General features: G+C 36.3%; 1 protein-coding gene across 5 annotated transcripts in view; it reads right to left on the bottom strand.

Moving 5' to 3' along the window:
- The window catches only part of CFTR (CF transmembrane conductance regulator), a 168,450-nt gene that overhangs the window by 44,797 nt on the left and 108,002 nt on the right, over positions 1-15,651 (bottom strand). For 4 of the 5 annotated variants that reach the window (XM_032483621.1, XM_032483623.1, XM_006177490.3 and 1 more), the window contains 3 exons: positions 11,790-11,940; positions 10,659-10,886; positions 7,896-7,996 (listed from right to left, as the gene is read on the bottom strand). In XM_032483621.1, the coding sequence (XP_032339512.1) occupies positions 7,896-7,996; positions 10,659-10,886; positions 11,790-11,940 (480 nt within the window). The remainder of the gene's footprint in view (positions 1-7,895; positions 7,997-10,658; positions 10,887-11,789; positions 11,941-15,651) is intronic. The other variant, XM_032483624.1, reaches the window with a different exon arrangement.

Here is a 15,651-nt window from a genome sequence, read left to right on the forward strand (position 1 = left end):
CATTGAGTTTTTTAACCTAATTTAATCCTTTTTCTAATTTGGAATGTCTAAACATTTTCCTGTGATATGCAAAAACTGCTATGCCATTGTCCAGCGGTGTAGATAGAGCTGGGGAAAATTCAGACTCAGCAATTATCGAAGTGACTGTAGGCAGGCAATCTCTGTAACCTTAAGCTGTTGCTTCCTGTGCACAGATAAGTGTTTCCCAGAGAGGAACGAGGGGACGGCTCTGTCTAGCCCACTGATAGCAAAGTCTCAGTGGAGCCATTACCAGCTTAGGTGAGGGCACTTGTCTTAGATTTGGAGAAGTAGATAATGAAGCCAGAAAGAGACTCAGGCACTGAGACATCAAACATATTCTTTGTGTGAAGAAGAAAACTGGATGTAATTTATGCAGATTTCTATAAAATTGGAGTTTAGCCAAAACGAGGTGGAAATTTTTGCTTGACAAGCACCTGTTCTAAATTTTTGGTTTTATTTTAATTTATTATGCTCAAAAAGTTCTGAGTCAATCTTTAAAACTGAATCTCATTATTTTTATGATAATGTCTAAATTACTAAGCATCAGAAGAACAAAGTCTTTTGGGAATATTGATGGTTTTAACAAAAAGACAGCTCTGCAACCTTATGTCAACCTTACTTTATAATGCATGCATTCAGTGAAAAAGACAATAATTCCTAATCTTCCTTTCCACTTTTTGTTGACAAAGAGGGAAGAGGAGGCTTAAAGACCTTTTCTAGAGTAAGTCAAGAAGGAAGACTCCTTTCCCTCACAAAAATATTTGCTCTATTTCCTTTTATCCTTTTGGTTGTTTGGAAACCAGGGCATCAAAATTATGCATTAAAATAACTAAACTGTATGCTGTGATATTCCAAAAGCCATGATAACAGAAACTAAATTTCATTAGCCTGAGAGCTGGCTGGCAACACTGTAAAGAGATTTCATAACTGGTTGTTATAGGAAGATTATAAGAAATGAATGTGAAGAGAATCATCTGGAAAACTGACACGAAGTGAAAAAAAATCACGTATTTTGCAGGAGAAATTTTCAAAATGTGAAGTACATAAAAGGGAGGATGAAAGTATTTTAAATCATAGATTCTTCCCGGTAGGCCCAAAGTAAATGCTTTTCAGAATCCACTAACACAGATCTGAAACTCAAGGCCACGTTAGAGTCACTAGCATGATCCTTAGACCACATGTATAGACTTAAGAGATAATAGTTACCATGGAAACAGACTCTCTGCCCAAAACATATTCTTGAAATTCTGATCTATCTTTCTGTGTCTATTACTTATGCTCCTAGAGTGCTCAAAAAGTTGAATCCAGTCAATCAAGCTATAAATTATTAACAGCATAAGTGAGTTACTTAAGCATACTATAAACTCTAACCCTTTGTAAATTATAGCTTGCTATCTAATCTGTGGCAAATCACATGGCAAGTCAATGCTACTTTTTTCTGACTGCAAGAAGTGACAGAAATGGTGTTCGTGACATAAGAGAAAGAAAATATATTGCAACTAATGACAAAAGGCATAACCTAAGTAAATGTGAAGGTATCAAATATGTTGGTGCCTATTTTCAATAATTAAGAGCTTCAGTAATCATGGTACTAAGTATCAACTGGCAAAGGAAGACTCAAATTTACCTTTCTACCTGAAAAGGTCTGATACCACTAGTTAAATTCACTACTCGAACTAACTTATTCATTCTTCCTGGTGTTACTATTTTTTTTAAAGCACACGATAGGCCATCAGCAAGTGCTTGGTGAATGCAACTGGGTCTATGTGGTATTCACTAAACTTATTTCAAAGGCACTCTCAAGGAGAAGAGATTTACTAAATAACAAAATCTAAAACAACAAACCAAAATACTTCCTCATGGTTTTGACTATCTTAATAAGATTTTGTCTAAGTATCTTAATTTTAAGATAGTATGCCTTCCCCAAAGCACTCTGTCATTAAACATCACCCTCTGTATGTCTGGTAGAGAGTTAAGTGTATCATTGGTTGATATACAGGACAAAAATAATTTGTTGATGGTCCATCAGTTCCAAAGTAAATTCTATCCCATAAATCAGAGGTCAGCAAAACCATGGCCCAATGGCCAAATCCAGCCACGCCCATTTGTGTACATTAGCTTTGCTCTACAAAGGCTGAGGTGAGTATTTGCCTAAGAGACCACATAGCCCACAAAGTTGAAAATAGTATTTAACCTTTAATATGAAAAATGTGCTGACTGACTCCAAGCCATGACTCACAGAAAATCAAAGTGAAAATGAATCTTAGAGATCATCTAATCCAGTGATTCACAAGTCTAGATACACTAGAATCACCTGGAACAGTTTAAAAAATATAGACCTCAAGCCCAGTCACCTTATGCCCAACCAGGAGAACTGCTTTAATTGGTCTCGGAGAACCCTGAGTAATCTCTACTTTTACAAAGGTTCCCAGGTTGAGAACCTCTAATCCAATCCGTTCCTTCTGGGTACAAATGAAAAATTCTAACTCCAGGAAGTTAAAGTGACAGGCACAAAGCTCAACACATTTTCCAAACATACTGGTGTGTGCTCCAGCAATCCTTTCAGGTTCTCATAAGCCTCTCTTATTAATTCAAGACTCAAGAATATCTTAATCATGCTTTCTTTCTCTTTGCTGCTTCTAGTAACATACTGGTTCAGAGCTCTCTGATCAGCTCTAACAACTGCAGTGGTGAAGGACCTAATCATGGCACTCGAGCCTTCAGTAGCAGGTATGTGTGATCCCTGTGAGCATCTGGAACAAAGTCTGCATACAAGTCAGTCAAGATTTTAAATCTTCCATATGAAGAGGGTTCAGAAGAGAATGTCAGAGCTAATAGGAACTTAGAAAATGTCTAACCAAACTGTCTCATTTACAGAGGAGAAAGGTCAAGCCCGCAAGGAGGTGATGACCTCCCTAAGACCACACAACTTCTCGGTGGTAAGGCCAAAGTGGAATGTAGAGGAGAGAGCCACTCTGCAGGATGGAAGTAGAAAGGTTAGATGGAAAAAAGTCTTGGGACAGAGGTCAAAGCGGAAAATATACCACAAAGACTCGTGAGAACAGAAAAACAAAGAAAGGTATTATCAAGAGGCCATTAAAATGAGATTAAAAAAAAAAACAGAAATGAATCCTGTCTTCAGATTCTCACAGCAGAAACTACTTTCAACACAAGAGAATCAGAAGCACTGAAGAAAAGCCAGGTTCCCCACTTCTCCTCCCATCAGGTTTCTTGTCAGTCATTGTACAAGCAGTCACTTGATGTTTACTGGAACCCAAAATAAACACAGGCAATAAAAGGACAAAGGAGAAACAGAGGGAGTTTCTGTTGGCAGAAAACTCTTCTCAGATTACATCAATCTTGCAAGAACTTTCTGGAAATTCATTGACTGGAATCTAAATGTAACCCTGCAGATGCACAGTCTTCCCTGCTCATTCTGGCAGCTTCTGTCCTCTTGCGTTCTTAGGAACACACACTATAACAGGGATGTGTATCTGTTGCTGCAGCTGGAGAATTAAGGAAGCACGAGGATATTCACAGGCTCAGGTCTTTTAGTTGTGCTCACCAAGGGGTAGACAGTCCCGGAAATATGTGCACTGTCAACCGCCTCATTCAAATAATGAGACTATGAGTGTGGGCAATTTATCAGTTACCAGATGGCTTGATACCACTAAATTTGAAACATCACATTTGCACCCTTTCTAGCTCTTACTTATTTAATTTTCATTCATTCATGAAGACAGAAATCTAGGTATGCATAGCCTATTTAAGATACATAATGTTTAAGTAGCTAACAATAGGAGACAGAGAAGCTTTATGGTTCTAAAAATGGCAGACATCTTGTGACTGCAAATAAAAAATAGGTACACAGCTTTGTTAATTAAGAACACAAAAATTTTAAGATAATAGCTTTAGCAACAACAACTATCATCCATATAGCACTTGAGGCCTGGAGCTAAAATGAATTAACACTTCTCTCCTCATTCCATCTACAGAATAGTATGAGATACACCATTAAAATGAATAGGGAGACATATATACAATTCACATTAAAAATGAAGAGTGAATTAGAAATAACAGTTTTTAAAACACTGAGATATCAACTGAAGTAACTGGACATCCCCTACCCTGGGGGTTTCTAGTGGGAATTATTAAATTGGACTCCGGTAGTTTTACTACTTTTAAAATTTCTGAGGTGATTCACAACCTATTTCACTATATTGTTCATAAAATGACAACGTTCAGGCAATCCCCCCCCCCGCCCCAAATTGCTATATAAAGCTAGACAAATTAGTAGGTAGACTAGAAGTTGTGTTCCCTTTTAAAGGTCTCTTGATACTCCATGTATATTTCAAGGTGATTCTGGACAAGAACTTACGCCCTAAAATGTCAAGTCTACTGGAAGACATTCTATCACTGTGTTTTATAAATGCATGGAGGTGTCAAGTTAGTAGTTGGAGATATATATATATATTTTTTTAGGGAGCAGAGGAGTGGCCCAAAGTTACGAGCATGTGATTCACTGAGAGATGGTTTCTGAAGCATGACGTTAGATAACAATAGGGAGAGAAAGTGTAGGTAGAAGTGAGCTGGGATACAGCTAACATTTAGAGCTCTACAAGAAGAAGAGGGGCCAGCAAAGAGAACTTAGGAGGAACCAGAGAGGTAGCAGGAAAACCAGGTGGGAGTAACATCACACTAGTAAGAGAAGAAAGTGTCACAAGAAGGACTTGGCCCTGGCATAAGTACTGCTGAGAGGTTGAGGGAGACAAGGATGTGGGCTCTGGAAAGATGCTGGTTTTAAGTCATGGGGTGACGGAAATGAAATGAAGTAGGTTATGGAAAGAATGGGGAGGAGGAAATGAAGTCAGGAATTCTTTCAAGAATTTTTGCTGCAAATAGATCAAAGAAAAGGGGCACTAGCTGGAGATCAAGGGATGGTAGCTTTATGCTAGGGAGAAAGGTCCCAGCGGTGTACCTGGTGGAGAGAAAGGAGGGAATTCTTTCTGGTTGTGTCTGTTTTTTTCTATGAAGTATGTAACAAGGTCACTGGATGAGAGTATGGGGTGGAATTACTGGAGCACCTGGGAAGAGACTAAAGGTAGGAAAGAACCCTCTTAGGGAATAAAAGAAAGAATTGATTAGGAAAATGTAACAGAAGGGTTGTTGGCCAGTTCTGAGTGCCAACATTTAAGATATGCAGTCAGTCATAAATACAAAGCTATTTGAGGCTATGATGAGGAAGTGTTATCATCCAAAAATTACCTTACTGGTTGAAAGCTAATGAAAGCTAGGCACTTAGGTTAAGCAATAAGCGATAAAAGAAAAGTCATATTGCCATTTTTATAACTTCATATTTCTGATGACATTTGACTCTGTGCTCATGCCTAAAGCAGCCAGATGGGCAAATAAAATATTTTTCCCAAGTCTAAAAATATTTTTTTCTGAGTAGCTCTGTACTGAAAAATTAAATGCGTATGTCACACAAAATACCCTGTTTACTGCATTTTAAACTCAGAACTAAATTCATTTAAGAGTTGAGTGAAGTAAAATGAGAACACATCGAGTTTTTATTTCAGAGGTCACAAAGATCTTTAGTGTTAACACCTATGTAAACATGAAATTTGAGCGCATCTCCCCTCCTACTCTCAACATATGCTAGCTGAAAACACAGATTACTGGATAACGTTAGCAGTTGCAAGATGGGAAATAACAACTAGATAAATGCCCACAAAGCCCTAGTAAAGACCACTTGTGCTGTTTGGCAGGTAAATGAAAACTAACATGATCACTTTGATATTCAAACAAAAGAACGTGACTTTTAAAAATACGATGAAATGCAAATATTGATGCTTTTCAAAGACTATATTATAACATAATAGTTTTTTTTTTTTCCCAAAGATCCTTTTATGTGAGGAGATGAAAGAAACAAAGTCAAAGCATAGGTCACAAAGCCCAGTATGCCCCCGTGAAAAAACTAGAGAAATAAAAACGCCTGAAAGAAACTTCAGTGGAGATTGGACATGCAGAACAGACAGGCACCAAACAGAGAGGTTGTAGAGGTTGTTACATAAATCAAGAAAATCACATACGAGGTGAAAAGATGCTTTCAGACAAAGAAAAAGAGAGGAAGAGCATGAGGATTTTAATAATAAAGTCAAAGGTGTAGAAAATTTAAACAAAGAAAGAAATGCCAGCAGAATATTTATTTACTATTCTCCTGCTATTTTCCAATAGAAACACTTTAAAGGACATTTACAAGACTCAACCCCTAAAGTGCAAGAGCTGAGGGAAGAGATGAATGGAATCATTAACAAGAGCCAAACTCAAAAAAAAAAAAAAGTTAAAGGAAAAGAGAGAAACCCTGCTATAAATCATATTAAGGTTCAATTACATTTCAATGAATTATTAAAATGCTTTGGTTAAATAAAATGTCAAGTCACAGGGGCAAGAAGAGGGTATGAAAAGGTTCGATTTTTCTCTAGAGACTTTTTTTATAGTGATATTTATTATGAGAGCAATTGATTATACAAATTTCACAGCTGAATGAAGGTGTGCCTTGTGAGAACCTGTGAATTGTTTCAGAGAACAGGAAAAGGAACCTAATCCAAAAGTGTAATGACAGTGTTATACAGTCATTCCCGACTTGGCTTTCTAGACCCTCCACAAATGCAGTCCTGGAGGACTGACTTTAAATCCAGCACTCCAGCTAGACTAATAGAAGTTGATGATAAAGCTCTCCAGGCCAACTATACAGTCTAATTGAAAATTACACATCTATTTTTTAAATAAAAGTGGGAAATCTGCCTTGCTTCCATTTATCTCTCACTCTTGCTGCCCTGGGATGTGTGCTCCGGACACAGTGTTAGCTCACGTATACTGCTGCAGGCTCTGCATTCCAAGGAACCAAGACAAGAGAAACAACAAAACCAAAATATGGTCTTTGTACACACTAATAAATGTGTGGCAATATTGACCAAGCAAAGAGAGAAGGCAGTGATAAACACTTAGGAATGAGAAAGGAGCTATCACTGAAGACTGGAAATTTTAAAAATAAGAAAAAAAACTATGAAAAATGTAATGCTGATAAATTTGAAAACCCAAGATAGGGCAGGATTTCTTATGTAAGACGCCAAAAGGACAAAACATAAAGCAAAGGATTAATAAATTTAACTTAAAATTAAAAGCTTTTTTTCATCAAAAGGCTATAAGTCAAGCCATGGACTGGAGGGCCATGTTTGAAATGTATAGAAGTGACAACTGATCCAGAAGTCATAACCTCCTACAAATCAATTAAGGAAAAAAAACAAAACAAAACCCAGTCTACTTAAAAAATGGGTAATTGACATGAACAAGCAATTAACAGAAGAGGAAAATCAAATGGCCAATAAATATGCATTAAGCTGACCTATCTCCTTAGTAATCACTTCACATCCATCAGATTGCCAACAGTAAAAAGTATGGTGATATCAAGTATTACATATCAGTTATGGACCTGTGAGAATTCTCATACTCTTGATGGGAACATAAATGGTACAACAGATCTTAGAACAGTTTGGCACCACCTAGTAAAGCTGAACGTGGATGAATTATACGACCCAGCAATACCACTCCTGGGTGGCTGGCCTAGAAAAATCCTGGGCAAGGAGACTGGGCAAGAGCATTCACTGCAGCACTAGATCTTGACTGTGGCAATTTATGTGGAGGAAAGAAGAGATATAGGTTTAATGACAAATACATAGCAGCCTTCAATTTATCTGTAATGTTTTATTACCGAAGCTAGGGTCTGGGTATAAAGTTGTCCCTTATGTTCTCACCTGCGCTTTTTGGTTTGTCTGAATTTTTTCATAAGTTAAAAAAATAATAATACTTACCAAGCTATCCACATCTATGCTGGAGTTTACAGCCCACTGCAAAGTACTCATGATATTCATGGCTAAAGTTAGAATAATACCAATTGTTCCTTGTCCTTCACCTATAGGTAGAAAAAAAGATATAAACAAACTTTATGTTATTTCTCTTTTCTGTGAACTACTTGATGTATACCCAGGAGAGGGCACATATTATATTAAAGTTACATTTCGACTTTACACCAGTTTTAACCATCCTTCATCTCAGTTCACCACAATATCTACCACCAGTAGTAATGCCCTTTATATAATAAGTATTCAATCAATGTTTTAAATCAAAGAGTGATTGAATATTAGGAATGAGTTCTCCATTTTTTAAATACTTCAGGTATTGGATGGGTTGTTGGTGTTGGGTAAATGCTATTTTTACCTCTTCTACTGTTACTCTGTAAGTAATAATACCTGCAAAGACTACAACGGCCAATGGGAAGAGTCCTGTGTCCGGATGAGCTCTGCTACAAAGTCAAAAGAAGAGAAAGGTGTGTGTGAGCAGCACCCAGATGTTTAGATGTGCTTCATGCCTTTGTGAGGAGGAGGACTTTCTCTGCTAATCAGATGCTGTTGGAAGAAAGTGACCTTAGAGTTTCTTGGGGGAAGTCAGAATTCCTGGGTCTGTCATTTTGAGAGAAGACTGCCCTTTATGTTAAAAAACGGACTATTCACCCAAGAAGGACAATATTTAAATGTTTAATTAGAGTAAATAGTTTTTAAGGGCTGGAGGAGACCGCTAATTAACATACTCTATATTTATGGCCCTAAAATTTTTCTAATAGGAATGCTGTTAAATTATAAATTTAGTTTATCAAGTTTTAATTGAGACTCAGCCCTTGCATCTGTAATGCATGATAAAATTGTCATAAGGTTCTAAGATTGGGAAAAATAAATCATCCTATTATTATTAATTGAAAATTTTACTTCCACAATTCATCTAAAGAAGACACAGATAGCAAGTATGTGCTTTTAGTACTAAGTCATTTTCTATAAATAGGTAAGATTTATCCAGAGCCCCAACATACTAACCATTCTGAACAGTAAGATGAGAATAAGATTAAATTTTAATAATAATAACAATATATAAATAATATAAGATTTATAGGTATATACTATGGACAAGATACTACACTAAGTGTATTGCACAAATGATCACATTCAATACTCACCACAAACCTATAGGATAGGTACTATTATTATGTCTATTTACATATGAGGAAAATGTGGGCTTTAGAGAAGTTAATTAACGTGTACAAGTTGCCATAACTGAAGAGCAACAGAAGCAGGCTTGCTATTGGCTGTGTGGCTAACATTCACTGTGGCTAGGCATCTGATCTAACAGATAGGTCCTGAACTATACTGATTCTTAAACATTTTGACTATCAGCCCTGGTAAATCAGGGCTCAATCAGACCCTTAACCATTACATTACAACACAAGACACACCGGTTTGAATTTACTCTCAACAAATCTTTGTTCATTCAGCCCAGTTTGGTCCTGTTTCAAATAACTTAAAGGAAAACGTTTTTAGTTCTGAACCTAAAGTGAAACTTTATTTTGTTTTAAAGTTGCCCCAAATTACTATACTGCTAAGGTCATTTGCCTGCCCACTTAGATTCTTTCCACAGAGTCATCTCCCACCACCCTAGGCTGAGGGAACCATCAATGTGGGGCATCCAGTACTCTAACAGCAACTGTGTGGACTGCAGGTGGACCCCGGGGCCAAATGAGCCTGTTTTATGTTCTCTCCAATAACTGGGCAGAGGAAGTCAGCTGCTCATGCAAGGGACCTGAATGGAGAGGCCAGGTAAAGTCACTGTGGCACAACTTTGGGACACCAGGGAAAGCAGTCTTCAGAAAGCAAGAAATGAATGAAGCAGCCACAGAAAGGAATGGACATGGCCAGCCTCCAGCCTCCAGAGATAGGAAGTGCTGAGTCTAAGTGTCCACGCGGATTCCTTTTCCTCCGGAGGCGGCATGGGCCTCCTGCCTGGGGTTCACGAGGCCCTCCAGCTCTCCAACACGTGCTTCTTTTTGTTTGATCAGGGTTCTGTTCTCAGAATCAAACAACCCCTCAGATATAGCAGCTACTCTGAATCCTTGTCCACTGTCACATATATAAATATTTCAAAACTTCTTATAGCTTAGTTATTCAACTTCTTAAATTAGAAGTGCTCACTTGTCTACACAGCTTTTTAATTCACTTATGATGAAATACTTTACTTTTCATGCAAAGATCCTGAAAATCAGAAAATATGTATTTGAAAAATATGGTACTTTTATCTAAGTTATTTCACTTTTATGGCAGTTTTTCATCACACAAAATTCACATTAGGGTGATAAATTGCACCAACTGGTGGTTAAAAGAACAAAACTTTCCAGGGAGGGGGTTTTGTGTGTATGTGTGTATAAATGTGGATGCTTCTTTTCCCATATTCAGAGAATTCTTCAATAAAGAGATCTATTATTTTTGAAGTCAGAATTCTTTATCAAAATGAGAGTCATGAAATGATTTTTCTTTCAATCAGATTTGTTACCTGACACCTTCTATCTCAGTTTTTCAAACTGTATATAGCTCTAATCCAAGGAAATCATTCAATCAACAATAAACAACTTTTTTGATTAATAAACTCTCAGAAAATCTATTTAAAGATATCTGAAATTTTAAACTATAAGAAATAGAGTTTTTTGGTTGACAAAGCTTTAAATTAAATGCTTAGCTAAAGAGTTAATGTACCTGTTGTTAAAATGGAAATGAAGGTAACAGCAATGAAAAAGACGACAAAAATCATTTCTATTCTCATTTGGAACCAGCGCAGTGTTGATAGATACAAGAACCAGTTGGCAGTATGTAAATTCAGAGCTTTATGGAACAAAGTTTCAAAGTAAGGCTGACGTCCAAAGGCACGAAGGGTCCATAGTCCTTTTAAGCTTGTAACAAGATGAGTGAAAATTGGACTCCTGCCTGTGAAATATTCCCATAGAAAACAATGCAAGTCATGTAAATACATAATGCAAATCTTACCTGAAAAAGATTAGTTTAAGGAATAATCAAACAACAAATGTCACTGGTTAGAAAGAATTTTCATTCTGGGGCCATAATATGAATATATGCAATTTGGTTTTTGGTTTGGTTTGGTTTGGTTTTTTTTTTTAGAGAGTTACCCTCCTTTTTCACTTGGCTACAATGTATGGGGGCTTATACAATCATTATTTATTCATATTCCTTGGTTACCACTGGGCATTGTTTCTCTGACTAATCTTAAATTAATCGCTGCTGAGAGAAAATGTTTTTCTTTTCAGACACTTTATTCAAGGCCTCAATTAAGAAAGTTTTTCTGACTGAATTTAGCAAATAACCTTCAATACAGAAACACACTGGTAATTTATCCCCTGAAAATGCACCCATGCAAAGGCTTCCCAAACAGCTGAAGCAGTATTTGGGGGCACACCAAAAAGGCAGAGCCCAGCAGAGAAAGAAGGGTGCCTGAAAACAAGACAGGGGAAAGAATTTTGTCCAGTATCATTTGGGAACCCAGACAAATATTTAGTAATAGTAGCATTATCATTTCAAACCTTAATTTCTATAATTATGAATGGATATCCTATACACCAAGTCTACTAAGACTCTATAGACTTGTTTTAAAATCAAAATAAAGTCACATGGTCATTAATTAAAAAACAATCTATGTGTGCTTTGTAATTTACTGTTTCCTTTTATACACTTAGACATTTTAAAAAGCCACTGTCATATAAAGTGAGAGTTTAAAAACAGGAAAAAAATTGGGGAAAGTAGTTAATCACAGAGAATCACAGATAGCTCTTGAGATTATTTTCATAGGTGAGCATTTCACAGGTAGCATCATACCTTCAGATTCCAGCTGTTTGAGTTGCTGTGAGGTGTGGAGGAAGTAGGCTCTCAATAGGACAAAAGCAGTGATCACTGGCACTGTTGCTAGGAAGATGTAGGGTTGTAAAATCGAGACTACTGTCACAGCTCCAATCACAATTAATAACAACTGCAGGATCAAAGAAAACACGTTGGTGAGTAAACATTTCCATGTTGCAAAATGGACAGTGTGTGCCAGCAATATATTTCCAAATAGGCTCTTTATAATCTGTTTCATTCTTAATAAGTGGCAGGTAACTTCCTAGTAGGAAGGCAGCCATCTCAAAGTACATTTTCATAAGTGCTATCAAAATTCAAAAAATTGTTCAGGTAATAATAACATTCTGAAGTTTTGAAATTCTTGGATTTCAGTATATTCTTATTTTTCATACACTTTGTAGAGGTAAATAAATATTAAATGAATATGATTTTTCTCTAGCCTGGGCTTCTTTTAAAACTAACTTTTTATTTGAACTAATTTTAGTATGAATGTGAAATTTTAAGATTTATTTTGTTTAAACCATTTCTGAAAATCGAGGGCATTCATCTGGGAGCCTTTTGAGTCATAAAGATATGGTTTAAGTGTAGGCTTGACCATTTAGGCAAGCTACTTAATTTCTCTGACCCTAGCTGATTAAAATTTAAGACTGAAAAAAATTATACTTAATAAATTTTATTCCCTTTCCCATTTTGTTCCTGTTTCTTAAAAACACTTGACAATGACCTAGAGGCTCAAGAAAAGAAAAAAAGAGAAAAAGCTTTAAGGGGTATGGCTGACTTAATTAGATAATTTTTCTCTCATACGTTGTCAGATGAATTTTGTTTCAGTCAAGCCCATTCATTAGAGGTATCTCTTCACGTTACCCACCCAAAACCTGGCACCTTGTGAGCAGTCTCAGAAATAAGTTAGCCAAGTTGGTATCCTTCAGATCAAGTCAAAGGCTTAAATTCTGTATTTCTACATGACACTAAATCCATACATTTCAAAAAGAAAAAAAATCAACTGACATTTGCTCCACAACAACAAATTTGAATAAAGTAAAAATAAAGTAACTGTCACAACAAGGGTTGACAAAATAACCCTATCATTAACACCTATATGATAATCAGTGCTCCAGTTCTCTACCAGCTTCCATGGGTGACACATTTTTTTTTAATTTCTTTAATTATTTTTATTTTTATTTTTTTTAATGGGTGACACATTTTTCAGTTGATACAGTGAAATACAGAACATTTTGGTAGATGGGAACAGGGCTGAGGGTGTAGCTAAGCTCTGCATAATCTTTGAATGGGTTGTTATTTTCACCTAAGGCTTTGGATGATCATATCTGAATGACACTTTTCCAGGGAAAATGCCTCTAACATGTCTAATCATCAAATTCTACAACACCAGCCCCTCAGTCATTCTCATTCAACAAGTACTGAGATAAATCTTTACTGTGCCAGACGCTGGACTAAGTTCATAGGATGACCCAGTAATCTAAGGGAAAAGTCTTCCCTACTCCATTCTTGCCCTACAGGTGCCACCAGTGCAATAAAAAAGTCTCAAATGCCCTAGTTACTACATGACAAGACTTCACCAATGGGAGGCGACTCAGGTTTTCAACTGAGGATGTTTATTTCTCAGAAATAGTCCTTTGGGAAAAAAAAGAGAAATTAACTTCTGAGTATTATTCACTAGGAAACTTGATTTCATATAAATAGGCCATCATATTAAATATCAGAATGTCTGAAAAACAAATGCTGTTGCACCAGCAGCACAGAAACATTCACCTATTCCCTCAGGATCAGGGTTTTTTGTTTGCTGTTGACAGTTGGAAATGGCACTGTATTCCTTTGTCTTGTGCTATTTTTACTATAGAATTCCTGTCTGGAGCTGCTGGATTATAACAGTGGAGATTCTTAGAAATGAAACTGTAACTATTATGATAGAATAGGAAGAACTGTGCAGCCAACCAATCAACATAGCACACTGGGTGTGAGAAGAATGAAGAAGTTGGGTACAACTGGAAGTGATTAAACAGTCACACAACAGACTTCCAGCAATTACAATCACTCAGAACATAGCCCAAACTGAGAAATAAGTAAAAAATAAGTCTAAGCTCTGTAAGAAGCCATCCTTCGGCACTGAGGTCAGAAGCTAATAATTTAGCACTTGTGCAAAACTAAAGACCCTGGTTTCATAGATTTGATATTCTAATTACTCAAAGAAACTTTCAGTTCTGTCCTAGTTCTTAAACTACAGTGAATAAGATACAAGTCATTGTAGACCAGGTGTATTAGTGAGAGGACAACAAAATAAGTAAATAGAGAGACTTCAATACAAGATGAAAATGTGAGCATGGATTTTTAATTCCCATTTATCCTTACTTATGTCCTAAAATTCAAGGGAAAAAAAATCAAAATCAACAGACTATAAAAACTGCAAGGCACCATCTACCCATGCTCCTTAGAAGTAGGCAGCACCTTTTCACCTACTAAAAACAGCTCCAAAGCATTCCTGACACTGAAGGGCATGTAGTGCTGGAGTAGGTGATAAAAATGATCCCATTGAAATCATTTAGAAGGTTAACTAATTAATTGACTGACTGATAAACAGATAAATAAATACCTATTTAAAATCATGCTATGAACATCAGATTTGAAATTTAATTCATAATTGATAGTCCTTGAGAATTTTTAAGCAAGGGGTTAGTGGAATTAACAGAATAAAAAGTGGTGGTGGAGGGGAAAGATGTACAAGACATAATGGAGACCAATGTGGCAGGATTCACTGTGTATTTGCCTATTAGGGTCAGAGAGAAGAAATCAAAAAAGACCTGAAGGTTTGGAGGCTGAAAAGAGAAGATTTGCATATTTTAAAATACACAGGTTTCTGTTTCAAGAAAAAAAAAAAAATCATTCACTGAAACATAGAGATAAGTAGGATGCTAGAATAGTGTTTTCCAGTGTGGCTTCAAGTTCAAATGTGCCATGTAGGGTCCACTTCCAGCATGCCAATCTGAAGAATTCAACTTTAATACTGAAAGTAACCATCATCAGATTTCTCTTCCTCATTTTAGAAACCTGAGACCCTTAGGGATTAAGCATCTTGCTCAAGGCAAAATAAATGGTTGTCTCTGCAGAAGAGAATCTGGGTCTTTCATTTTCACTATAACACGTTTCAATCCAGAAAACAAATTTCTCAGAATATTATCAAACGTTATGAACTAGAGCAAATAGAATTTACACATTTTAAAAAAAGGAAACTTTTATGTGTACCTTATTCTGTGAAAAAAAAAATATGTTTCTGAAATGTGACCAGAATGAAGTTTCTTTAATCTGAACATAATTAAGGCCAGAGGAGTTCACAATTTAAAGGACCCCTCTGATGAATTTTTTTAATAAAATCAAGATTAATCAGATTTTACTGTATTTGATTGTCATATATTATGTTTCCTTAATGTGAGACCCTCTTATAAGTAAAATAGGGAAATCAAAATAAAAGCACCCTGCTCAATTTCTTATGAAGCAACAACTAATGAACCCCAATAACATGAGGAGTTGAGCAGAAACTATTCAAATTGCCATAAAAGAAAAAATTTGAGTCATCACATGTGTCCAAAAGTGTTAATTTATAAAATAAATACACAAAAATGTACACTCCCAGAGGGTTTCTGAAATGAGCCTTACACTGATTCAGAAAATACTCAGCAGACTACGAAAGTTCAGAAAAAAATTATCAAGGGCTAACACTCATGAATCCTTCTGCAATCATGTCAAGATGTCCATGTTCCAGTTTGTATGTGACTTAATAATACATTTGGGACCAGTCATTTACACTCCTAGAACAAGGGACAAA

This window comes from Camelus ferus, chromosome 7, assembly GCF_009834535.1.
Source record: "Camelus ferus isolate YT-003-E chromosome 7, BCGSAC_Cfer_1.0, whole genome shotgun sequence".
Lineage (NCBI taxonomy): Eukaryota > Metazoa > Chordata > Mammalia > Artiodactyla > Camelidae > Camelus > Camelus ferus.